The sequence below is a fragment of the Vicugna pacos genome, chromosome 17, assembly GCF_048564905.1.
Source record: "Vicugna pacos chromosome 17, VicPac4, whole genome shotgun sequence".
Lineage (NCBI taxonomy): Eukaryota > Metazoa > Chordata > Mammalia > Artiodactyla > Camelidae > Vicugna > Vicugna pacos.
This window is the reverse complement of record NC_133003.1, coordinates 22,059,404-22,085,465: the sequence shown is the minus strand read 5'-3', so window position 1 is coordinate 22,085,465 and position 26,062 is coordinate 22,059,404. Positions and strand designations below refer to the sequence as shown.

General features: G+C 48.0%; 1 protein-coding gene and 1 pseudogene across 2 annotated transcripts; one reads left to right on the top strand and one right to left on the bottom strand.

Moving 5' to 3' along the window:
• Window positions 1–78: 78 nt before the first annotated feature.
• TRAIP (TRAF interacting protein) lies at window positions 79–24,145 on the top strand. Of its 2 annotated transcripts, none has more exons than XM_072941291.1 (15): window positions 79–285; window positions 5,128–5,185; window positions 5,714–5,797; window positions 7,803–7,842; window positions 8,442–8,569; window positions 9,813–9,904; window positions 10,406–10,519; window positions 11,381–11,468; window positions 12,080–12,169; window positions 12,576–12,664; window positions 20,704–20,859; window positions 22,641–22,689; window positions 22,968–23,117; window positions 23,230–23,280; window positions 23,498–24,145. In XM_072941291.1, the coding sequence occupies exons 1-15, from the start codon at window positions 188–190 to the stop codon at window positions 23,624–23,626; spliced, it is 1,416 nt and encodes a 471-aa protein (XP_072797392.1). In that variant the 5' UTR covers window positions 79–187; the 3' UTR covers window positions 23,627–24,145. The 2 variants fall into 2 exon arrangements, with proteins under 2 accessions (XP_072797392.1, XP_006196589.1); XM_006196527.4 differs by having other exon boundaries at window positions 9,810–9,904.
• Window positions 1,131–3,068, bottom strand: LOC116283879 (small nuclear ribonucleoprotein G pseudogene; annotated as a pseudogene).
• Window positions 24,146–26,062: the final 1,917 nt, after the last annotated feature.

The following is a 26,062-nucleotide window of genomic DNA, read 5'->3' as shown; positions in this document are numbered from 1 at the left end:
GAGGGTTCGTCCAATCCGGATCCAACCTTCAGTCGGCGCCTTCAAGTTCCGTGTGGCCACTTCCGATCCGTTCCGGAAGTCGCTCAGTGGAGCCAAATTTGAAGCAAACGGAGACGCCTAGGCGCAGCCACGAAGCTGGACCGGTCGCGGCTTCCTTGGATACCTGCTCCTGTTGAGATCAGTCATCATGCCCATTCGTGCGCTATGCACCATCTGCTCCGACTTCTTCGACCACTCCCGTGACGTGGCCGCCATCCACTGCGGCCATACCTTCCACTTGCAGTGGTGAGTGACCGCTGTTTGGGGGCTGGGCACTCGCTCTGGTACCTCTACAGGACTGTGGGGTGTCCGGGCGACCGGTCCGCTGAGCCCAGACTGGTGATGAGGACGTCCTTAGACGGTACCCCACGAGAGGTTCCCAACCTGGGCAGAAGCCGGTCATGGCAGGCTTCCCGGAGGAGGTGATACCTGAGCTGAGGCCGGCAAGGGTCGGGGTTGGTTTAATGAAGACAGAGTAGTGGTTTCCTTGATAGACTTGCAAAGAAACGTGATTTCAAAATCAGTAACCCGGGGGGAGATGAACTTTTGCCACATTAGCGAGCCCGTTTGTTTCTTTGAGACCTGTTACACTTATGGCTACCCGATTTGTTGTGGTTTGCTTGACGTTTTGGAATGATTCTGTCCAGAGTCATTTCGTTGTTTAAACACCCCAGTATATTCACAGACCCTAGGTGACTCAAGTTAATATTGGAGGGCAAGGAGGTCCTCGCTAATCAAGCGTTTCTGTAGACCCGTAGGACCATACTGTCGAGTGTACAGCTGGTGGGAAGGTTCCCCTAGCAGCTGTGGACAGGCTGATTCGGAGCTCCTTTTTCAATTGTGATGAAATATGCGTAACAAAATTTACCATTTTAACCATTTCTTTTTTTTCTTTTTACTATACATCATTTTATTGTAGTAAAAATATATAATATTTACCATTTTAACTTTTCACTTTTACAAAACTTTACTTAACAAAAAAGTTCATTATGAAAATGTACAGGACCTGATTTTTATATCATAGTAAAACAAGCCCTTTGAAAAGGGGACATGTGGAACCAGTTGATTTCTCTGGTGAACACAGCCATTTTTTATACTTCTTCCAAGGCTTCTAACATGATGATATTATTTCCTCATATTACCACCCTTTTAGTATTGTTCTGTTGCCCACTAGTTGCTGTCTCCACACATTCATCTATCACAGGATACATAAAGAGATCAAATTCTTACTATATTCCTTGGTCATGTCTGCCTCCATTTAATTTCAATGAAAACATCTTCGTACAGTTTTTTAGTTCAGGATGGTGTTTGCTCAGTGAGCTCAAAGATGCCTTCCATTTTAGCTGTTTTTAAGTGTACAGTTCAGTGGCATTAAGTACATTCACAATGTTGTATAACCATCACCACTATCTATTTACAAAACTTTTCCATCATTCCAAACAGCACTGTACCCTTTAAACAGTAACTTTCCATTCTTCCCTCCCCTGGAAACCTCTATTTTACTTTCTGTCTCTCCTTGAATTTTCCTATGCTAGGTAACTCACGTAAGTGGAATTGCACAATATTTGCTCTTCTGGGTCTGGCTTATTTCACTAAGCATAATGTTTTTATTCATGCTGTAGCACGTTTCAGAATTTTCTGCCTTTTTATGACTAAGTAATGTTCATTGTATGGAAATACCATATTTTGTTTATCCCTTCATCTGTTAATGGACCTTGGGTTGTTTCCATGTTTTGGCTGCTGTAATGTTACTATGAGCATTGGTGTATAAGTATCTGTTCCTGTTTTCCTTTCTTTTGGGTTATACCCAGAGGTGGAATAGCTGGATCATACGGTAATTCTATGTTTAATTTTTAAGAAGCTGTCTTTCTGTTTTCCACATCAGCTGCACTATTTTACATTCCCATCTGCGATGCACAAGGGTTCCAATTTTTCCACATCCTTGCCAACACTTGTTATTTTCTTTTTTTTTTTTTAATAACAGCCATCCTAATGGGTATCTTCTCTTTTACTGCATGTGTTTAAAGCTATCAGGTTCCCTCTCAGTACTGGTTTTGCTGTATTCCACAGTTTGTTGTTTGGTATGATGTTTTCATTTTCATTCATCTCATGGTATTTTCTAATTTCCCTTGTGATTTCTTCTTTGATCCACTGGTTGTTTAAGACTAATTTAATTTCTATATATTTGTGAATTTTCCATTTTTCTTCTCATTGATTTTTAGTTTCATTCCATTTTAGTCAGAAAAGATACTTTGTATGATTTCCAGTCTTTTAAAGTGTATTAAGACTTGTTTTATGGCCCAACATATGAGACAATGTTCCACAAGCACTTGAGAAAAATGTGTGTTCTGCTGTTGTTGGAGGGAGCATATGTCTGTTAAGTCTAGTTGGTTTAAAGTATTGTTCGAGTCCTCTATTTCCTTATTGATCATCTGTCTGATTATTCTATCCATTGTTAAAATTGTAGGGTATTGACATCTCCATCCTTTATTGTAGAGCTGTTTCTCCCTTCAGTTCTGTACAGTTTTCTTTCATATATATTTTGTTAGGTGCATATATGTTTGCAATTGTTACTTCTTGTTAGAGTGGAAATTTATCAATATGTAAAGTCCTTCTTTGTCTTTTGTAACCTTTTTTGACTCAAAGTCTATTTTGTCTGACAACAATATAGTTACCTCAATTCTCTTTTTGTTATTATGTTTATTTATTCTGCTTGGGATTCATTAGGTTTAACTTGCAGAACAATTTCTTTAATCAGTTCTGAAAAATTATCAGCCATTAACTCTTCATGTATTGCCTCTATTCCACTATCTCTTTTCTTTCTATGCTAGTTTCTCATTTCTGCTGTAACAAATTACTACTAACTTAGTGGCTTAAAACAATGCAGATTTATTATTTTATAATTCTGGATGTCAGAAGTCCAAAATGGGTCTTACTTGGTAAAAATCAGGGTGGAAGTGGGGCTGTGCTTTCTTTGGCTCCTGGCCCCTTTCTCCATCTTCAAAGTTAGCAGTTTTACAACTTCTCATCTCTCTGTATGACTCTGACACTCCTGCCTCACTTATGAGGACCCTTGTGACCCATGGGACACACCTGGATAATCTCCCCCTATCTCCTTAACTCAATCACATCTGCACGATTGCTCTTGTCATATAAGGTAACATATTCGCAGGTTTTAGAAATTAGGACATAGACTTCTGGAGGGGAGGGCGTTATTCAACCTAACGCTTTCTTTTTGTAACTCCTAATTATATGTGTGCTAGACCTTCTCACAGTATCTTCTGTATCTCTTATCATCTCTTGTACATTTTCCGTCTTTCTAATTCTTAGTATTTCCTCTGACCTATCTTTCAGTGTACTAATTCTTCAATCCTGTGTCTAAACTGCTATTAAACTCATCCATTGAATTCTTAATTTTGGCCTTTTTTTCAGTTTTAGAATTTCTGTTGGGTTCTTACTAAACTCTGTTATGTCACCTTTTATTATCTAATTCTCTACTGATATTTTCAATCTTAATTTTTATTTATTCAGTATAATGTGTTTATTATGCTCTGTGTCTGACCATTCCAATGTCTGAATCCTTTGTGGATATGTTCTGGTTTGCACTTGTAGTGCTTTTCTCCCTGTGTAACTGTTTGCTTTTTTAAAAAACCAAAACGTTTTATTGGAATATGATATATTACATAATAGTACACAAAGAATAAGTGTATGGCTTGCAGAATTTTCACAAACTGAACATACTCGTGCAACCAGAATTCAGATCAAGAAACTAGATATTAGCACTTCAGAAACCTCTTAGTGAGAGACTGGGACCTGGGACACTACCAGAGTGTTTACACTTGCACCTGGATAAACATCTTCCTGGAGCAACAGAATACAAAGACGTTATAAGGGACTAAAAATAACTGCACACATGTGCAGTTGGGGCAAATTATGAACAATAAAATATAAAATGGCTCAACTGCCACTTCTGAGATGTTGGGAGCAAAATCAAGGTACTAGGCATGATCCCTGCACCCAGTACCACCAAAGGAGTGGGCAGACCCCCTAAGCCACCCCTCCAGTCCAGTGCACCCATCCACCTTTACCCTCACCCCATTTAAGTGCTCCTGTTGCTTGTTTTTGCTTCCTGTGCTGCAGCTCGAGTCCCAATAAGGTCTTGCCTGAATTTCTCATCCAGCCTCTTACCAATTTCTATTGATTAAAGAGTTCAGGAACCCAGGTCAGTAACACTCATGCCCTCTTCCAGTTACACCCACCCCTCAGCCCACCTTTCCCCCACACATAAGAATAACTACTGTTTTGACTTCCAGCAGCATAGATGAGTCTTGCCTACTTTACTTTATGTAAGTGGAGTTATGCACAATATAGCTTTTTTTGTATCTGGCTTCTCCTCCTCTATGTTATATTTATGTAATTCATCCATAATTTTGTTCTTAGTTGTAGACTCGTTTGTCTCATTGCTGTGTGATATTCCATTATTCATGGTTAACTCTGATTATATGTTGTATATAGTATTCGAAAAATTGTTTATTAAAAAAAATTGAGACCTAAGATGATGGTATCATCTTCCTGAAAGGACTGTTCCTCCTTGGTCCTAGGGGTAGGAGAATCTCTTAGTGGGAGACTAATTAAAGTTTAAGGCACATAGATGGTGCATAGCTGAGCTGTGTTTTGCTTTTACTGCTACTTGCTTTTACCTCTAGTTTACCCTTACTTTGAAAGTATAGCCCTTTGGAGTCCCAGCTTAAATGAGGATATTATTATAATCCCCATCTCTAAGTGACCCTGGCTTTGAGTGTTGTCCCCCCACCCCCCAGTCAAAGCCTAGAAGGTTGACAGAATTTCAGCTCAGAGGTAGGGAAGGCCAAGCCAACAGGGCCAAAAGAAGGGCCAGCTGGTTGGAGTGTTTCTACCAGCCAGGCTTGTGGGATGTACTATCACTGCCTGTGGCGCTGCCCTCCTTGTGGGCAGGCATTGGGTGGAGGAGAAACAGGACAGATGCCATTATGGTGAGGGTGGCTACCTGGTCTTTGTGTCTCCCCCCAAGCCAGGGCTCACCAGTCTGTTTTTCTGCTTCTCTTCCAGCCTAATTCAGTGGTTTGAGACAGCACCAAGTCGGACCTGCCCACAGTGCCGAATCCAGGTGAGGGTGGTGGGGTGAAAAAAACCTCAGCTAACGACATCTCCTTGCCAGGGAGCAGGAAAGAGGAAAGATCTCTCAAGCTAAGGAGTATCTTTGACCTATTTGGACCCTCATGGTTTGAGGCTGATTGAGCCTTACTTGTGCTTTCGACTGGCTTGGGAGGTCTGCCTATGCCCAGGGGTAGCTGACAGATGGACTTGTTGCCTGGGCCAGTCCTCATCCGAGTAGATTTGGCTTCCTTCCCTGCCTTTCCCCATTTTCTCAATGCCTAACACCTAGAGTTGGGGTATCTTTTGAGCAGTTACCACATGGGTGGTCTGCAGTGACATGACTTCAGTAACCACCAAGCTAGTGGCACCAGCTTGGGATATCTACAGCGTTGCAGAGATTGTCTGACTCCACGGGATGTGCTATGAAAGGTTAGGCCTGAGAACAGGCTTAGGTGCATGTTAGGCTACTTGTGTATCCCTGTCCTCCTTGCCCATGACCCAGCTGTGCAGTCATGCTATATCTTGTTCTCCCATCCAGGTCGGCAAAAGAACCATTATCAATAAGCTCTTCTTTGACCTTGCCCAAGAGGAGGAGAGTGTCTTAGATGCAGAATTCTTAAAGGTATCCAGAATTTATCTCATTCTACTGAGCCCCAAGCCCTCTGAGAGTTCAGTTTCTGCTCCTACCAAGGGAGGGTAGCTGGAGTATGGAGATGGAGATCTAGAGGGGAGACTTGGTAGAGATTTAAAGGCAGAGGCAATGAGAGCAGAGGGCAACTGATGGTGATACAGTCATTGGAGAAATAGGCTGTAGGAAGGAAGGGAGCTACTTGGTTGTGAGCACTTCCCTGGGGATTTCAGAGCAACTCTGACCACAGGTCAGATCTACAGCTATCCTTCTCAGCCCACTTTGCTGCTTGGACAGTTAGAGACAGATCAGAAAACGCTTCCAGTCCTCAGCCAGAGAAGATGTGTAGACCCACTTCACAAACCTGCCTGTGCCTCAAAACTGCCTGGGGAGCTTGGTATATACCCAGGGTCCTGAGTCTTTCCAGACCAAGAATGGAGGGCAGAGCCCCTGGAATCAAGATGTGCAGCCAGGATAGAAACCCACACTGCAGGGGAGGATGGGTGGATTCCCTCCTACACTTCTGCTGCTTCCCCTCCAAGTCTAAGATTTAGCTTTCTTTGTGCACAAAGGGGTTGTATTGGCAGAAACCTCTCAAGGAAGTGGGATTGAGGTTTGCAAGTGAACCTGGACTCTGAGGGTTAATTTGCTGGGAATTTGCTGGGCATCTGTCAGATCAGGATTCATTTGGCCCCACCCCCAGGGTGCCGTGATGTCCTTGGAACCTCACAGCTTCAAGAATGTGGAGCTTTTGTGCTTAAAGCCAACATGTTCATCGTCATGGTAACTGCTCCCAGTTTTAAGCTGTGTCCTCCCTGTGATAAAGGCAACAAAAGCAGCTTCATTTCTTTCCGGCTTTCAAAGCCAATTCTAGGAGACAGGGAGGCAAAATCTTAAGTAGTTTGGAGCAAGAGCTTGGAAGGCACCCTGCTTAGATGTGGAAGGAGCCAGAGAGCTAGCAGTAGCTTTGGACTGACAGCCACTCTCAGGCAGCCCATGCATGCCCTTCTCTATCCACCACTTCCACCCCAGATGTCCAGCCTACGCTGACCAGCTCAGCCACCAACAGCTCCTGCCCCAGAGTCCTGGGTGGAGAGTTTGACAGCAGGGGCTTATCTGCCCACTGGGGCTGGGCCTTATTATTGGTCACATGTGATATTCTGTATCTTGTGTTGACCTAGGAAGGGTGATCTGGAGGAGGATTTGTCTGGATTGCATCCAGCTACCACCCTGGACCCTTGGCCAAACCTTTCGGGTCTGCCAAGTCTGGTTTTCCTGCTTATGGAGTAGACACCTCTCTTGCCCATAGGGATGTTGAGTGCGTGGAACTCCTGGATGGGAGCTCAGCTCAGTTCTGCTCCAGCCTCTCAGTGGTTCTGCAGCAGTGGATTTGGAACATGCATGAACTTTGAGAGGTTCATTTAACCCTCACAGTCTAGCACATGTGACATTTCACTCAGTGGGGCAGAGTTGTCCTGGCTCACCTACCGTAATGGGCCTGGAAGATTCATGGTACACAGAACCAGCTTAGAGCTTGGAAATGGTTAGAACATGAAGCAGGCAGAACCCAGGGTGGAGACAAGGAGTGGTTGGCCATCCCAGCTCTGTGTCCCCAGTGAGAGCAGCTAATGCCAGAGAGGGTGAGGGCCAGCACAGGCCCAGGGAACCAATGGAAGCCTCTGCCATGAGACTGACCACACAGGTCCAGATCCACTTACTTTGCCCTGTTGTGCCTCTTTTCCTGCCCTGGGGTCTTATACCTGAGATTATTTCCATTCATCTTTTCTACTTTTTAAAAAGGCACAAAGAGATAAAGCAAGGCTTCTCTCTCCATTGTTGACTTAGCTTGTCCTTGAGATGCAGCAGGGTCCTTGAGATGCTTCTCTGGATCTATAGGCCCCATTGTCACCTCCCGGGTCTCCCCACAAGCCTTATGGGAGGCCGAGTGGAAGCCAGCTCTGTTGCTTTTTTGCTGCTTATTGTGGATCTTGCTTTTCAGAATGAACTGGATAATACTAGAGCCCTGCTTTCCCAGAAAGGTGAGTTCCCAAGGGGCCCTGGGAAGCCCCTGACTTGGGTGCTGGAGGGAGAGACCCTGGGAGGAAGTCCTCCCTCCTGGCAGAGCCAGGGGTTCTCCCTGCTTTGTCTGTCCAAGAGTCTTATCAGCTCTTGTGATTGGCAGAAAAGGAGAGGAAAGGGAGGTGACTAAAGCTGTCCACCTGGACCAGATGAGCCTCTTCTCTTTGTCTGAGACTTCTTGCCTAGGACCCAGGGTAGGAGGGGGCTACCTGATAGGACAGAGTATTTGTAAAAGAGGGTTCAGCTGCCAAGTTTGGCAGGAATCTCCTTGAGTTCTGGGATGAGGAATTAACTAAAGCCACAGGAACAGGGATTAGTGAAGTCTTTACTCAGGTAGTTTCAAGCAGCACAAAGAGGGTCTCATCCTGGAAATGAAGAAACTCTGGCTGGGATTCCCTGGTTTGGTGCCTGCCAGCAAGAGAAGTGGGCCATCCAACCCTTTGCTCTGAGACTTGTTCCTCATGGGCTCTGGGGTGGGTGCTGGAGCCCAAGGGTCCAGGTTCTCATATGGATGGGTGAAGGGGCCTCTCCTCTCCCTCCATCTTCACCCCTGCTCCAGAGAAGGAAAAACGAGACAGCCAGGTCATCATTGACACTCTGCGGGACACGCTGGAAGAGCGCAACGCCACTGTGGAGTCCCTGCAGAAGGCCTTAGACAAGGCCGAGATGCTGTGCTCCACCCTCAAGGTGGGTCCCCGGGTCTTGGGGGCGAAGATTGGTGGGGAGGTATAGTCTGAAGTCCTGGGCTCATTACTCTACTGGACGTATCATTTGGTTCTTGGCTAATACCTTGGTGTGTTCAGTTGTAAAATGGAGGCAAATCCCATCTTCCCAGGCCTCCCATACTGTGCCCATCCAGCCCATAAGAAAAGCGTCATATTGGCTACGCTTATGGATTTTGTACTTGGTAGTCTGGGGAGGCAAGCCCTTCCCAGTCCTTGGAGGGGCTGCTCAGCCAAGACCTCAGTGAGACTGAACCGTGTTTCCAAAAGTGGTTTGTACTCCACTGACAAAGCCAGCCTGAAGAACCTTCCATTAGCACACTAGTCTGGCTGGGCTGCTCTCTGGAGCCAGATGAAACAGCATCCCAGGGAGGAGCAGGGGGCCTTTGAAGTCGGCTGTGCTGAGCTGACTGGACAGATCAAAGCCTGCAGAGCAAGCGGCTCTAGACCCAGATGAATTTTGTATCAGCCTGGGTTGGTGAGCCTCTTGCTCTCCAAGGGGCATGAGGTGATTGATCTGAATTCATGATTGATATTCTGGCCTCGTAGGAAGGAGCAGTCTTGCTGGATGCCATTCGAAAGGGAAAGGGAGCCATCCGTGTGATCAGACAGGGCCCCAGGGTGCTCATTGTTTCTATTCCTGCTTGGTGGCTGGGCTGGATCACGTGTCCTGGCCGGTGGGAGGGAAGGAGTGAACTAGCTCCTGGCTGCAGAGCAGGAGTCTGATGGCATTCCCGGGTCAGAGATGGAGTGGCCAGGTGCTGAGGGCAGCCTAGCCAGCTGCCTCAGGCTCAGCTTTCCTATCTTGGCAACCATCCATGACCCTAGATGGATAGTGCAGCCCGGATTTGTGCTTCAGGCTTCTTCAGCTTCCTGCATAGCATGTACCATGAGGCATGGGCCACATGATCCTGGCAACCCCCAGCAGGCTTGTCGATGCTGGCAGTGGGCTATGCCTATGGCAAGACCTGTCTCAGGAGGAAGCAAGCAGAGAGGTGAGGAAGCAGTTGGCTTGGGGCCTCTTAGAAGAAAAAGCACAATCCAGAGTCGGGCCCAGGAGCCTTACTTCTGGGGTGTTGAAACACATGCTTATCAGCACTTTCAAAAGCAGACAGTTCTTGGTAGGTTCTCGCAGTGACTTTAGCCTTGGCCCCTGGGAGCCTCCAAGCAACAGGTATGTAGAGGTGCCTTCATCTGCCCTTCAGAAGCAGATGAAGTACTTGGAGCAACAGCAGGATGAGACCAAACAAGCACGGGAGGAGGCCCGCCGACTCCGGAGCAAGATGAAGACTATGGAGCGGTGAGCTTGGAGCTGGGGCCCACCTATACCTTTGTGCTTCCAGCCCGCAGGGGCACAGCTCTCAGGAGCAGCAGGGGTTGGCCTATCTCTGTGGCTCAAATCTCCATAGGCCGTGGGAAGCGCAGGCCGGCTGGGTATGGGCACAGGTCTCCTTGCTCAGCCTCTGTGGGCTTCTCTACTTTCTGTGGGGCCTCTTGCCACACTCCTCCCTATGCCTGTTGCCTGTGGCCAGACAACCTGACAGGGCTTCTGTTCCATGAACCTCTCTCTGGGGATCCCTGACCTTGAGGTCCTCTGTCAGCACCCCTTCTTCTCCAGCAGCATCTCTGCAGCTGTGCCTAGCTCTGCTGTGGGGCTTTTCTTTGGGCAGACCTGCCTGCTAACGCATCCTAGCAGCTCAGGCTGTCACCATAGCAACGGCAGCAAAGGGAGGCAGAGCTGCACTAGGTATCTACCCATCAGCCTCCAGATTTTAAATGCCGTGGGCTGGGTGTTTTTCAGGATTGAGCTCCTACTCCAGAGCCAGCGGCCCGAGGTGGAGGAGATGATCCGAGACATGGGTGTGGGACAGTCAGCAGTGGAGCAACTGGCTGTGTACTGCGTATCCCTCAAGAAGTGTGTATTCTGGTCCCTCTGTCCAAATCCAGGAGCTAAGTCATGGCAACCCAGCCATGCCTCTCCATCTGTTGCCCATCGCTTGTAAAGCAGAGCAGGTGGAGTTAAGGGGCAGACTCTAGAGCCAATCTGTCTCAGTTTGAACTCTCACCCCACCTCTTACCATGTGACCAGGAGCAAGTTTCTTAACCTCTCTGATCCTCAGCTTCCCGAATAGAGATAATAATAACTTGCCTCACAGGATTATTGAAAGAATTAAGTGTGAATTATAAGTGTTACTTCTAAGGAGGTTGGCACAGCTCTCTGAGCTATAAGCCCCATTGTGATATCCAGAGCCTGTTTCCCATCAGGACTGTTACTGACCCTGCCTGGTTTATATCAGAAACTTAGCTCAGATGCTCCATTACCATGAGTGTGAAGTTGGGGAAGAGGGGTCACTTGCCTGACAGGCATGGAGGATCCCAGATGCCTCCTGTAGGGGCAGGTGGTGTAGAAGGCCTCCTAGTGAGGCTGGGGCTTCCTGTACACTCCCTTTTTTAATAACGGTACTGGGGATTGCACTGAGGACCTCATGCATGCTAAGCATGCGCTCTACCATTGAGCTTTTATCCTCCTCCACCCTGTACACCCTTTTAAATCACCAGTGCCTACGAGACAGGCAGGGTGCAGAGACTCATCAACTTTCTTTGCATTGGGTACAGGACCCTCCACAGCACCACTTGGTCCCTGTTGGGCTCAGGTGTCAGAGTAGGAATGAGAAATGCTGAGGGTCGGATCTAGCTTTGTGTTTGGGTGGTGCTATGGCTCAGTCTGAGCAGCAGGTATCTGGTGCTGATATCTCTTTCCATGGCCCCTTTATAGAGAGTATGAGAATCTAAAAGAGGCAAGGAAGGCTTCAGGAGAGCTAACTGACAAGCTGAAGAAGGACTTGTTTTCTTCCAGAAACAAGGTAACTTAGTGGGGAGCAGAAGGTGAGGGGTGAGGTGGCTGTCCTTTTGTCTTGCTCATTCATGTCTCCTAAGCAAGGTCATGGGGCCTGATGGTGCAGCTGGCTTCATGTGACTGGCTGTTGGATGACTCACAGAGACTGGTTTCTGGTCCTTACTGGGCATCAACTCTGGCCACGTGGCTTGTCCTCTTAGGGTGGCAGATCATGCAAGTATCCCCCCACCACCTGCACACTTATGCTCTTCCTGGCCCCTGGGTACCTCTCAGCTGACTGGAGCACACAGGTCCCACAAGTGACAGCTGCAGGAGTCTGTTTTTGTACCAGGCCCAGAGTAGGAGGCCTCTTGGAACTTGGTTCAGTCAGCACAGCTGCTTTTATTTCTGGGCATGGTGCATCCACAAGCTGCAGGGTATGGGAAGCAGCCCTTGCTCCTGGGCAGCTCCAGATGGACATTGCCGGACTATGGTCCAGCCCCATAGAGCTCAGGTCTCCCACCATGTGCCCAAACTCTTCTGGGCTCCAGGCTTCCATGAGTTTGTGTAGCGGCAGGTTGGGGCAGGGCACATGGCCACCCCTTGGTTTGTCCTTTACTCCTTATACTTCTCGTGTAGTTGCAGACAGTCTGCTCTGAACTGGACCAGGCCAAGTTGGAGCTAAAGTCGGCCCAGAAGGACTTACAGAGCGCTGACAAGGAAATTGTGGTGAGGGACATCCCTGGCCAGGTGGGAATGAGGGGTGACTTGTGTGCTCTCTAAGAGCAGGTCTGGGGTAGCTCTGCCCGGGGACCTCGCACTAGTCAGCACTGGTGCCTCTGGGCTCCCTGAATCCTCCTGGGTCAGGACATGTACCTTGGCCCTTGGTCTGGAGCCTGGGTCTTCCTCACAGTTTGTCTTATGCCTACATCCTTGAGGTTACCAGAGGAGGGGCTCAGAGAGGGGTTCTGAGATCCAGTAGTCCTGGCCTCCTGAGCCTGATATTTGGGTTTCAGGCCTTGTTCTGTTACCAGTGGGCTTGCCCCTTGTGCATATGTTGCTATATGTCCTTAGGAGTTGTTCTGGACTTGATGTCTCAGCCTCTCTTTCACACTTTTCTCTTTCCTTCCCCAAGAGCCTGAAAAAAAAGCTAACGGTGCTGCAGGAAACCCTGAACCTGCCGCCAGTAGACAGTGAGACTGTCAACCGCCTGGTTTTTGAGAGGTTTGTTGAATATCTGGGGTATGCAGGGGCCATAAGCTGGAGGAGCTCCCCGGTAAGGGTCTTCACTCATCTTGGCTTTGTGGAGTGGGGGTGGCCCATATGGGCCTGGAGGCTATGGACCTCTTATAGTGGGAGACAACCAAGATTTAGCTGGAAAGCAGCTTTGAGGTAAAGTCTGGACTCTGACAAGGGGAGGCCAGGGTAGGCCAGAAAGGAACTAAGAATGGTCAGAGAAAGGGCAGGAGCATTCTCTGTGCCAGGGCATTTGTTTATGGAATGGCTCACCTAATACATCTGTCTGCCCCAGATTCTCAAACATGAAACCAGCAGAATAACTTGCTTCTGGTCCCAGTAATGTGCGCATTAAAGCTGCCAGCAGAGGGAGCCAAGAGGCTGAGGGACGGGTGTCCCTGCCTGGTGTAGCCACCCATTCCTTTTCCTGAGTGTTTCACAGAAACAGGCTGAGAGCATCCTCAGGGCAATCTCCTGCTTAGCTGCCCAGCTGATGGTCTAGACAGAAAACACACAGCTCAGTGGTCCAGCCATTTTCATTTGAGCCATTTTTCAAGGTTGGAAAATCATTATGCTCCTTCTTCCCCACATCCAGTCAGTTGTTAGAGCCTGCCCACCTAACTTCGGTGGTTCCTTCCTGACCCTTTCCCTTGCTAGTGCCTCCACATGAGGCTTGTGATCCATGCTTCCACCCCTCCTATCTGTTCAGCCCTGAGCTGATCCATGCTTCCACCCCTCCTATCTGTTCAGCCCTGGGCATCGTGCCGCTCCCTTGCCAGAACACTTCTGGGGACCCTTTGCACTGTACCTGAGGCACTTGTGGAGCCTCCTTGTGGGCTGCGGTGGATCTTCAGCCTTTAGCCACATCACACTGTCAGACACAGCAGAGCACCCCTTCCTTGCCTTCCTGCTCCTATGCCTTTCTGTGCCTGTGCTCTTCTCCATACTGAAGAGTTAGCTGCCCTGCCGAGCCTTCCCTAGTCTCCTCAGCAGAAATAAGCTCACTGTCCTCTGCATAGGTAGCTTCTTATTCAGATGCTGTGTCAGGAGCCAGGGGCCACAGAGGTGCTCTAGAGTCTGGCTGGAGCATGGTCCACCCACTGCATACACGCCCAGCCACCCGTAGACTGGAAGCCACATCCTAGTCTGCGTCCCTCACCACTGACTTCCTTACACACATAGTGCTTTCCCTGCATGTAGTACTTGGTCAACGTCACAGGGGGAGTGAATGCATATAGGCCAGTTTCCTTTCATTCTTGTACCTGTAATTCCTCATTTTTTCTTTTTTTTTAGCATATATTTATTTTAATTTTTCTCCTTAATGGAGGCACTGGTAGTTGAATCCAGAATCTTGTGCATGCCAGACGCACTCCACCACTGAGCTATACCCCCCACCCCACTAATTCCTCAGTCTTACTCTTCCCTGTCTTTCTTTGGGTCCTCCAGTCTCTTTATGGAGTTAGAGTTGTCTGGCTGCCCCAGTGTAGGTTGGACTGAGGAAGGGCTGTGGGAGTGTGAGGGGTACAGGACTCTGTGAGGTTCAGCCTGTGGTTGATTTTGACAAACTAAGCTCTTTGCTGGTCCCTCCTGCCAACTCTACTCTCAGAGCCCATCGGCTTGGCCACCTTAGAAGCCTCAGTAACATGAGGGCTCTGCCAGGAGATTGGCAGGTATAGTACCCACCCTCAGGGAGCTAATAGTCTCAGTGACCATCTCATGTGGACAAACCTTTAGAACCCAAGCTGCTCAAGGCAAAAAGTAAAAATCCTTTTTCTAGGATATCACTCAAGGGTGCCATCTGCAAGCTCCTCATGGTGCTCCCTTCCACTTTCCATTCCATGGGCCTCCATGTTTCCGTGCACTTGTCCTCTGTGTCCAGCATCCACAGTAAAGGACCCACAAGCACACAGGCTGCCTCTAGATGCCCAGGGACTTTGCATACCTGCTTTTGCTTACTTTCTTTACCACTCGAGGCTTCTCTAAGGTCTAGACTTCTACAACAGGTCTTTATTGAGTGCTTGCTGCATACCAGGCCCTCCCTGTCCTCTTGCAACTTGTGTTTCAATAGGATAGACAAGCTAGGGGGTTCAATAACCAAGCCCTGAGCCCACTGGCCACACACCACATCATGGGATTTGGTCTATAGCTCCCAGTTGGGATTGAGCCCACTTCATTCTGAGTAAGCCTTGGGTCAGGGCCTGCAGCCCACCTTGGTACAGAGGGAACTTCTCTGGTCTCCCCTGTCTTTCAAGCCAGCAGAATACCACATCTGATAAGCCTACATCTGTACAAAACTGAGCTGGGCTTCCCATCAAGCTGTTTGCAAGCTGACGTCATTCCTTTTTCTCCAGTATTTCTCTGGGCATGAAAATTAGGGTGGCAGGTCTGTGCTTTTTGTATTAGCCCTTCTTTGAACTAGACACAATATGTTCTAAATTCAGGGTCTTTTTTAGGGACCCAAGCTCTCAAAAATAGTTGTTGAATCTTCAGTAGCAGCTTTGCCCCATCTTTGTGCTCTGATGACGACCCTCAAAACTGAAAGTCCCCTCAAAAACCCTGTCTCTACCTTTCCTATGGCAGCTGACAGGTTGCTATGTGGGTCTGAAAGGAGTCTTAGGCATTCCTGACATATTGCAATGTAAAGGCATATTCCTGTAACCAACATTCAAATCCAAAGGAAGAGCAGTCCAGGCAGAGAGAATGGCAAGTGCAAAGGCCCTGAGGCAGGACTGAGTTGGATATGCTTGGAGGAGTCGGGCCAGCGGCAGACAAGCCAAATCTGCAGAGTTTCACAGGCCAGCCATGGAGTGCAGATTTTTATCCTAAGAACAATGGAAACTATCGGGATACTTGAGAAAGATCGCTCTGGTGGGACTGGTGCACACCTCTGATTTTCATCTGGTTACCTGTGAGATGGTTCCTCGAGCCTGCACTCCAGCCCAGGGGTACCAGGTCACCAGCTTAATGGGCACCCTCTGAGACCTCTGCTTCACTACAGATGAAGATCCTATAGACATTCAAAGTATTGTGGGAGGCAGTTGGGTATTTGATTTTAGGTGTTTTCTGGATGCTTTGCTGTCACTCTATAACTTTAAAATAAGACTCCCTGGAATGCCTTGGAGATATATCCATGTTGGTTCCCAGAGATCTATGTTATTCCTCCTGCCACCCAGTGTGTGTGAAGCACACAGGCAATGTTGACTCAGGCATCCCCTTCTCAGTGGATAGCCCAGGCATTTCCAGTTTTCCAAGTTGATAGCACCATAGGGAACACCCAAGGTTCCAGGGGAGAGGTGAGATGGCAAGACAGTCACCCTGGGACTTCTGTCTCTTGTATCTTACGTCTCAGTCTTTCTTGATATACTTCCTTGCTTTGCTAAAGTTCACCTTGAAATAGGTCCTAAGGAAGGGAACTGGGCTCTGTGTCAAAATGCCTCTATGCTGCTTCTGGCTTAGTTTGCCAGTTTGCATTCCAGATGAAAGTTAGTTTCCCTTAGACCCCGAAGAGCCTGCTTTCTAGTTGTCTAAAATCCATTGTTGCCGCTGAGAAATTGATGCCCATCTGATTCTCAGCTCTTTTGTAGGTGAAACTCTTGTTTCTCTTGGGACAGTTTTAGGCTGCTTCCTTTGCTCTGGGGCTCCTGTTACTTCCCCTGACGTGTCTGGATGAGAGTTTTTTCCATTTGTCTTGCTGGACCCTTATTGGGTCCTTTCAGGGTAAACATGTGAGTCCCCCTTCAGCTCTAGGAACTTTTTTTTTTCTCTCTCTCTCTTTGATCAAGTCTTTATTTAAAATTAGCTGTCCAAAACGGGAACTTTCTTGTGTTATCCTTTTGAGAGTCTGCTGCACTCCAGTGTCTCCGGCCGCTCTGGACCACCCGCAGATCTGATGTCTGACTTGGTTTGGTCCTGTGTATTTTTGGTTTTTTGTACTCTATATTTTGGGAGATTTTCCTTAAATTTTAATTAGAATTTAATTTTTATGATATTTTACTTCATCAATCATGTTTTTATTGTGGTAAAATATATATGACATAAAATTCACTGTTTTAACCGTTTTTAAGTGAATAATTCTGTGGCATCAAGTATATTCATATTGTTGTGCAACCATCACCGCTGTTCACCTAGAGAACTTTTTCATCTTCCCCACCTGAAACTCTACCCATTAAACGCCAACTCCATGCCCCACTCCTACCCCTGGCAGCCACCATTCTACTTTATGTCTCTATCAATTTGACTACTCTAGGACCTTCCTATAGGTGAAATCAAATAATATTTGTCCTTTTGTGGCTGGTTTATTTCACTTAGCATACTGTCTTCAAGGTACATCCATGCTGTAGATATGTGAGAATTTCCTTCCTTTTTAAGGCTGAATCAGTAATCGCATTTTAAATTTCCAAGCCTTCTTTCTTGCTCTCGGAGTGCATCCACTGCAAAATATACTGTCCTTTGTCTTATGGTCTGGCAGTTTTGTTTCTGTTAGGGTCAGTGTGTATTTATCACAGCCTTTCTCTTGGACTTCCCTCCCATGCCTGGGGGACCTTGGCTACCTGTGGCCCTCTCAGGAGGAGAAACAGAAAAGCTACCTGGGAGCCTAACTTATATGGGCAGGATTTGGGGGAGTGTGCGGTCAGCTGGCATCATACCGAGTCTTTGCTGAACCTAGGATGCAGAGGGATTTACTGTCAGGTCCAATACTGGCTGCCCTAAAATCCCATGGATGGTTTGCCGGTGTCTTTAGGAAAGGCCCTTCTCTTTCTTGGCCCCAGGTAGCAGGCTTGCTACCTGGTGCTCTGCCAATGCAGAAATAGGAAGGGATGGAGCCAAGCTCACACATTCCATCAGTACTCCCATTTTCAGGCTTGTTTAATGTGTCTGTAGATCTAGATCTTTCCTAGTCCTCCCTTGCATTTGTAACCCTCTCCTGGTGGGTTCTGGCTTGATGGGTCTGGTGGTAAGTCTCCTATCCCCTGGCCATGCTCCCTCCCAGACTGTTTTGGAAATCTACAGATACTGATGATGGCTGCCCATTCCATTTGTTACAGTAGGATTATCCTACATTCCTGTCATTTTTGGGAGACCTCAGGAGGTAGCTATCACCCCTAGTACTACAGAGAGGGTGTTTGGAAGACTCCTTTTATCAACCTCAAGAGCCCCTGAGCTTCAAGCTCAAGGGAGTTGGGGAAGCTTTGCTTAGGACACGTTGTGTAGGACACATTGACTAGCTCCCATGTCACACAGGTGATAGGTCTGCCCAGGGCCTTGATTCAGTTTTGGAAAGGGGGCTTTGAGTGTCTTGCCTCAATTCCTGAGGACTCTGGCATGAAGCCCTGGGTGAGTATCCCAAAGGTGATGGTATCACCCAGGAGGACCTCAAGCCAGGCCCTCAACCAGTGAGGGGCGGCACTGGGCCCTAGGCTCTTCCACCTCATCAGACAGACAGAAGGTAGGAAGGAAAATAGTGTTTGAGCTCATGAAAGAAGAGGGATTCACCAGGAGCTGTCTGAGGGAAAAAGAAGTGTGTTCATACGAGCCAGATGGTGTGGGGGAGTGAGGAAGGCACTGTGAGAACCTCTTGAGTCTTGAGCTTAATGTTGTGGATGGCCAGGAGGTGCGAGTGAAAAATGCTGGCTTGGCTTGAGTCAAGGCTGGGCACGTGCCATGAGCACCACTGGGCAGGGTCCGAGGGGATGGCAGCAGGAAACTCTGCTGAGAGCCACCTGGAGGGCAAATGGCTTCCCCCAGCCAGACCCTGCCTGCCTCTTGAGTGCGCCTCTACTGACCTGGGCCTGGACTTGCTGGGGTTGGTAAATAGCAGTAGAATAACAGATATTACAGAAGATTGGCATGAGTGGTCCTGGCTGCTGCTTTATACTGTGATTCCCAGAGAGGGAAGCAAAGCAGCCTTTGCTTCCACTTGGAGGCACGAAGAGGGTAGAATTTCCAGGGATTTGGCGAGGGAAAGGAAGAGGTATTCCAGGCCTTCCAGACTGCTTACCCACCCAAGTCAGTGCAGGCACTTCCCTTTCCCCTGATCTGCACACCCCAGAGGGCTCCTGACCAAGACTAATATCCCCACGGCTCCTCCCTTGGTCCCTGAGTAGTGAGAGTAGGGCTGTGGGCAGCCCTGAGGGAAGGAAAGAGAGAGAGTGTTCTTGGGGCTGCCCCTGCCACCCTCTGAGTTCTCTGATCACAGGAGCTAAGGAACCCCACCAGGCCTGGATGAGCTAGAGAAATCTTGCTGGCTGCAGTCATCTGATAGAATTACACCCCTTCACTATTAAAAAGTAAAAACACATTCATTGTTGAGAATTTGAAAATGTAGACTTATCCCAGCAGTAGTCACCGTTGACCAATAGTAAATTTCCTTCAAGTCCTCTTTCTGTATGTGGTGAGGTAGACGATATGTATGCACAAATCATGTGATTTGTAGAGGGTTTTTTTCTCTATATGTGGAGGTTTTTTTTCTTCCAATTTTATTGTGGTACAATATATATATAAAATATAAAATTTACCAACATTTTTAAGTGTACAGTTCAGTGGTATTAAATACCTTCATAAAGTTGTACAACTATCACCACCATCTGTCCCCAGAATTTTTGTCTTATAAAAAACTTAAACTCTATATCCATTAAATAATAACTCCCCATTTTTCCCCCTTCCCCCAGCCCCTGTCACTATGATCTTGAGTACTCCAAATACCTCATATAAGTAGAATCATATAGTCTTTTTGTGACTGGCCTATTTTGCTTAGCATAATGTCCTCAAGGTTCATGCATGTTGTAGCATGTTGCAGAATTTCCTTCCTTTTTAAAGCTGAATAATACTCCATTGTATGTATATACCACATTTTGCTCATGCATTCTTTTGTGGATGGACACTTGGGTTGCTTCCACCTTTGGCTATTATGGATAATGCTACTCTGAACACAGGTATACAAATCTCTCTTTAAGATCGTGCTCCCAGTGCTTTTGCATATATACCCAGATGTTGAATGGCTAGATCATTTAGTAATTCTATTTTTAGTTGCTTGAGAAACAGCCTTTCTGTTGTCCACAGTGGTTGTACCCCTTTACGTTCCCACCAGCAGCACATAGGGGTTCCGATTCCACCGCATTCTTTCCAGCAGTTGTTATTTTCTGTTTTTTTGTTAGTAGCCATCCTAATGAGGGTGAGGTGGTGTCTCATTATAGTTTGATTTGCATTTCCCTAATATTAGTGATTCGGGGCCTCTTTTCTGGTATTAATTGGCCGTTTGTAAATCATCTTGGGAGAAATGTCTATTCAAGTCCTTTGCCCATTTTTGATTGGATTGTTTGTTTTTTGTTGTGCTTTGGAAGTTCTCTATATAGTCTGGATTTTAATCCCTCATTAGATACGGCCTGCAAATATATTCTCCCATTCTGTGCACTGCCTTTTTACTCTGTTGATAGTATCTTTTCATGCACAAAATTTTAAATTTTTGTGAAGTCTAATTTGCCTGTCTTTTCTTTTGTGGACTATTATACAGAGTTTAATGTTGCTTTTTAAATTTAACATATGAACATTTCCCCATATTATTAAGTTTACTCTCTAGTAACAGTACTTTAATGTCTATATCATAGTCAAGCTATGAAAGTGCCAGTTCCCTGGGGGAGTCGTTTTGACGGTTTCTAATATTGTGCCATTTGCCATGATGAGTGACGCTGGAAGGGACATCCCTCTACTTCAGTGTGTGGTCAACTCTCTCACTGGATCCTTACACTGCATTCTAAGAAATGAGTCTGTTTGGACAAAAGGCTTTTTATTTGTTCATCTGAGTTTGTGTGGCTTTTGCTTGCTTCCTTCCATATCTACCAGACTTTCGCTGTGTGAAGGACTAAGTCAAGTGTTTTTTTTCGGTAGAGATTAGGGCTTCCTTTCAGGGTAGCGTAAAACCAGGTGTGGACCCCAGGCCCCCGAAGCTGATCCATCTCTGAGTTTGAAGGGCTGTTGTCCTTCTGGGCTGCCACTATGGTCTTAAGTCACCAGGCTGTCTCTGCCTGTAGTCCAGCTCCTGTGGAGATGCTGAACCTGAAGCTTCGCCGGCCAGCCTTCGGTGATGATATTGACCTCAACGCCACCTTTAATGTGGACACCCCCCCAGCCCAGCCTTCCAGCACCCAGCATGGCCATGCCAAGAGGCTTTTCCCAGAGAAGTCACAGTAAGTGGTTGTCCCTGGCCTTTCCACAGCCTGGGGGAGAATGGCTAAGGGATCTCTGCAGGTTCTGCCCTAATAACTCTGAGTGGCTGACGGGGCAGTGAGGGTCACCTGGCTTGGCCATGGCTTTGGTTCCAGTCACCTCTTCTTCCTGCTCTGGGTTCTCTCTGCAAAGCCCTTCTGTCGCTTGTCTCACTAATATTCACGATCACCCTTTAAGCAAAGATTGAGATGTGAGTTGGAGAGAATACAGGAGTCCCAGTAGGGGCAGATCTGGGCTGATGCTGTTGGGGTGGTGGGGTGTGCTCCCAGTATGTTGAATGCCTGTCCACTGGAATCCTGAGGCAGGGACTCTGAACTTCCTCTTCAACTGTGAGCCCCACAGACTCATGCTTGAGGCAGGACCATCTCAGACCCAGGAGCCCAGGGCCCTACCACTTAAGGAGGTAGCCCACAGGGGCAGGCATGAGAAGCTGTACAGAGCTGCTATGGAGTGGGTGGGAGCTGCACAAGTGGTGCAGTGGGACTGTGAATGCAGAGACTGTCCCCTTGGCCAGGCAGGCCAAGTATAGTTCATCATGGAGACAAGAGCTTCTCCCTTACATCCATGTAGATATACACTGCTCAAGACTTCAGACATGAGAGAAAGAAATTGAGATGTTAGGCAGTGGAGATGGAGGAGGCCCAGGGAGAGGAAAACCAGGTGGCTATCCACACCTCCCCACCTCAGGGGCAGACACCTGTGTGGTATAAGGCCAGACCTGGTAGCAATGAGAAACCTAGGGCATGTGGGCTGCAGTCAGGGGGCCTATCAGTGCCTGCTCGATACTCTGCCTTCCTCTTGTTGCCTCTTCTGTAGCTGTAAAGGTTGAAGGTGGGCACCTGGGGCCCACAGGCTGCCCGTTTTTTAGAGACATTTCTACCATCTTCAGTGACTGCGAGGGATGTGAGGGAGCCCAGGATGCCCCTAACTTGGATCAGCCTCCCCAGAACCAGACTTTCAGCAAGTAGAGTTTCCTCCCTTGGTCATCATGTGGCATGACCACAGGCTGTAGGGACAGGAGCAGAGGAGTTCAGTGTCGGTAGACCCTGACCCTGCCCTTGCCCTTGTGACTTTGAGAACCCACAGGCTCAGCCTGTCACCATTCTCCCACTCAGATCTGGGAAAATAAGAGGAGAGGGTATCCAGCTGCTAGGGTCCCTAGGAGTTGGATGGAAACACTGTGTCCAGCTCTGGAGCTAGGAGTGGGAGGCCAGGGCCTGGGGCCATGATCTGTTCTGCCCCCAACCCTACCTACACAGATCATCTAGGGAGATGTCTAGCCCTGTGTTCTGAGAGCACTTTATGCGCTATCTAACTTACTGAGGGTCTTGTGGAGGTGGTGGCAGATAGAGCTAGGCCTGACTTCTTATCAAGGCATGACTGTCTTTCCTCCTGTGGGTGGTGGATCAGTTGGGCTTCCAGCCCCACACAGAGCCCAGGACGTGGTAAGGTGCCTGAGAGCACACCATTCCAATGGTGAACATTCCAATGGAATTGGCTTGGCTCTGAGTGGAAGCCACAAGTTTGGAATGTGGTCCAACCTCTCCTGCCTCCACCACTCTGGTGGCTGTGGCTGTCCAGCTGTTCACATATCTGCCCTTGGGGTGGGGATTACTGAGGTGCCTTGCCCAGCACGCAACCATACCACACAGTTGCTCCCAAAGGGGCATATGCTGACCTGGTCCACCTGCCTCTTGTGTCTCACTCACGTGCCTCTTGCTTTCATGTCTCGCTCTTGCAGTTCTCCTGTTCATCATGTTTTCAAGAAGATCCCCAAAGGCTCTAAGAAGGTAAGGCTTCTTAGAAGAAGCTCAGGCAGTCACCCTGCAACCCTTGCCAGGACTGAGTGTAAAGCTAGACTCCTGAGAGATCAGGGTCTTGCCAGAGCCCTTTCTCTCCTGGCTGAGGACTGAAGCACTTTGGAGCCACCCTGGGAACCCTACTCACTGTCCTTCCTGCCTCCTGGTGAGGCATCAGAGATCCTGATCCTGTTCCATCCACCATCACTACCCGCCCCCCTCCTTGCTGCTGTCCAGTTCATGAAGCTTGGCTCTGGGATCTCCTGCAGGAGTCCCAGCTCTCGCTGGGTGGCCAGCGCTGTCTGGGAGAGCCTGATGAGGAGCTGGCTGGTGCCTTTCCTGTCTTCATCCGGAATGCTGTCCTGGGCCAGAAACAGCCCAAGAGGGCCAGGGCGGAGCCCTGTCGCAGCACAGATGCAGTGAGTGTGGCTTCCTACAATTTGGCAAGTGCCAACCTTCTCAGGGGTTGGACTGGGTGGCCAGCCCCCTAGCCCATTACCCTGGCCCACTCACCTCTTCCTTCTGCTTTAGGTAAGGACAGGCTTTGATGGGCTTGGAGGCCGGACAAAATTCATCCAGCCTGTATCCTTGTTCTGTGGCACTGGGCCGGGCTGAGCTTTGGTGCCCACACCATCCCTCACCTGTACCCCCAGATCCCAGCCTGCCAGCGGCTGCAGCGCCAGATATGCAGAGCCAGTCCTTGCTCAGTGTAGCAGGGTTGCCCACCCCCCAAGTCTGAACCTTTCCTGCCCTGCATTCCAATCCTGTCTTTAAGCCTCTTCCTTGACATTTTCTTCAGACTGACACTACTCTGATCCGCCCATTGCCCATTAAGCCCAAGCCCAAGGCCAGGGCTAAGCAGAGGGTGGGCACCAAGACAGTACTCTCTCCCTCCCAGGCCAAGTTGGACACCTTCCTGTGGCAGTGAGAACAGTGAGTCTGATCAGTGTCCAGATATATGTCTCTGACTTGTAGGCTGAGGACTGGTAACTAGCTCAGCACAGGGTTTGCGGGGCGCAGCCCCTCTTCCAGGACCAGCCCTGAGGACAAGGATAAACAAGAAGATGGGAGTGAAGTTGAGGCCCAGAAACTGCTTTTCCTGCACACGCCCTGCCCCACTCCCTATCACACTGGGCCTACCTATGGGAGAGGATGTGATCACCTCACTGTTCCTGCCAGCAGGGCTTGCTCCGTGTTCCAGACTCCCATTTATAGCCATGATCAGAGGTGGCTGGGCTGCTTCTGGTCCTCCAGACCAGGGTCTTTTGTTGACTCTAGGGACCAAAGTGCTTGAGGCTTCTCAGGCAGCTTCAGCCTGCCCAAGTTTCTGCCTGCCTCTGACTTGCTGCTCGGCATGGCCTGGGCCAAGCAGGGCAGGGAATAGGGGATGGTGGTGGGGAGAGGATGGGGAAAGATTTCTATGTAAAATAAAAAAGATAGAATCTTTTATTCCTGGCTCTGGAAGTATAAATTTGCACTCACTTTGGAGAACTGTCTGGCATGATTTTCTAAAGTGAGACCTTCACCTAGACTCAGACCCAGCAGTTCCCCCCTCAGGGATTGCCTCCCATGGGGCACAGAGAGACTGTAGCAAGAATGAGGTTACTGCAGTACTTTGTCCACAGTCTCTAACCCGGGCACAGCTCAAGGGCCATAAGCAAGAAAGCAAATGGTCTAGACCCAGTGAACTCACAGCAAGCACAACAAATGACCAGTGACACCCCTCCTCTTCTCCACCTCCCAACTCTGCCACCCAGATTGCTAGCTTTTGTGTCTCAGCTTCAAGAGCACTCTCCTAGAAGACTTCCCTTTTGACTCCTAGCTTGCGTGAGGCCCCCTAACTTCCCTCTCTCACTACTACATGGGAGTTCACCTGTTTCTGCAGGGCCCAACATAGACCTGGCACAGGGAGAGAGGGCATATTTCAGGCTGAGAGTACCCAGCTGCTGTCCGCATGTTTGGAGGAGCTTGGGGCTTCTTGGAGAGGGAGTGACACTCTTGTTGATAGGAGTTGGACCCCTCTGGTGCTGCCTTGAGCCAAGAATGGTTAGTGAGGAGAAGTGCAGCATGAAGTTAAAGGTGCAGTGGCTGGCTAAAGTACCCTCCGTACTGGCTGAATGATCTTAGGCAAATTACCTAGACTTTCTGTGTTTCAGCTTCTTTTTCTGTATAGTGGGGACAATAGCACCAACCTCTCATTTGTGGGGACCTAATGAGTCAGTATTATGGGTTAAGAATTTGGGAAAAAAACGGAATTTGGGACAGCCAGGCAAAGGGTATTTTTCAGTGATAGATAGTGACCTAGCATGCACAAGGTCATGGGTTTGATCCCTAGTACGTCAGTTAAATAAAAAATAACAATAATAAATAAATAAACCTAATTATCTCCTCCCCCCACCCCAAATTTAAAAAGATTAAAAATTTAAAAAAAAGAATTTGGGATAGCTAAGTGAAATAAGTCAGACACAAAGTACTGTATGATTCCACCCAGAGGAGGTATCTAGAATGGGCAAATTCATAAATACAGAAGTAGAATAGAGGTTATCAGGGTCTAGAGTAGGGCAAAATGAGAAGTTATTGCTTAATGGTTACAGAGTTTCTGTTTGGGGTGATTTAGGAATATCTTTCTATTTAAAAAAAATTATTTTTTAATGGCGGTCCTAGGGATTGAACCCAGGACCTCGTGCGTGCTAAGTATGCACCCCACCACTTGAGCTTTACCCTCCCCCTTGTTTGGGATGATTTAAAAGTTTTGGAAATACACAGTGATAATGGTTACCAAAAAAAATTTAGGGCAGACCTAGATATATTGAACTTGGAAAGAGCAATTGTAATCAACTATTTCACAGAATCAGGGAACCTGATCAGACAAAAAGGAAAGTATTGGATGAAGGGAGAACCTGTACTTGAACCAGCCACCATCCCCCATTCCCCAGCCCCATCATGGTTATGGGGATAGCAGTCATGGGGATAGTGGCTCCGGTTTCTAAGTTGACTGGTGCCAGGGTGGACAGTAGGGACCTTGCCCTCCAAAAAATTGAGGTTGTGTGGTTTGGTGGGTCTGGTGGTAATCTGAAATGCTTATCTTGGTTTCAGCCCTCTGGGCTGCAATGGCTTGCCTGGTGGCAGCATCCATCAGAAAATTTAAAGGTCGAGTGCAGAGCCCAGTGACTTTTAAAATTTTTTTAAACTTTTTTTTTTTATATAAAGTCTTTGTCAGGTCATTAGCTGTCTGCAGAGATAATGGAACAGAAACTTAAGTGACCGTACACAAGGAACACACACTTGACAAAAATAGTTTGGAAAAGTCACAAATTGGCAGCTTTAGCCCTCAAGAAGCAAAATTTAGCAATCCCTGAGGAGT

Bases quoted from the DNA above. Each gene is read 5' to 3' on its own strand.
- TRAIP (XM_006196527.4), top strand. From the start codon at position 188: ATGCCCATTCGTGCGCTATGCACCATCTGCTCCGACTTCTTCGACCAC. The intron at 286-5,127 runs GTGAGTGACCGC...CTTCTCTTCCAG, and splicing joins CATACCTTCCACTTGCAGTG to CCTAATTCAGTGGTTTGAGA. The intron at 23,118-23,229 runs GTGAGTGTGGCT...CTTCTGCTTTAG, and splicing joins CCTGTCGCAGCACAGATGCA to GTAAGGACAGGCTTTGATGG.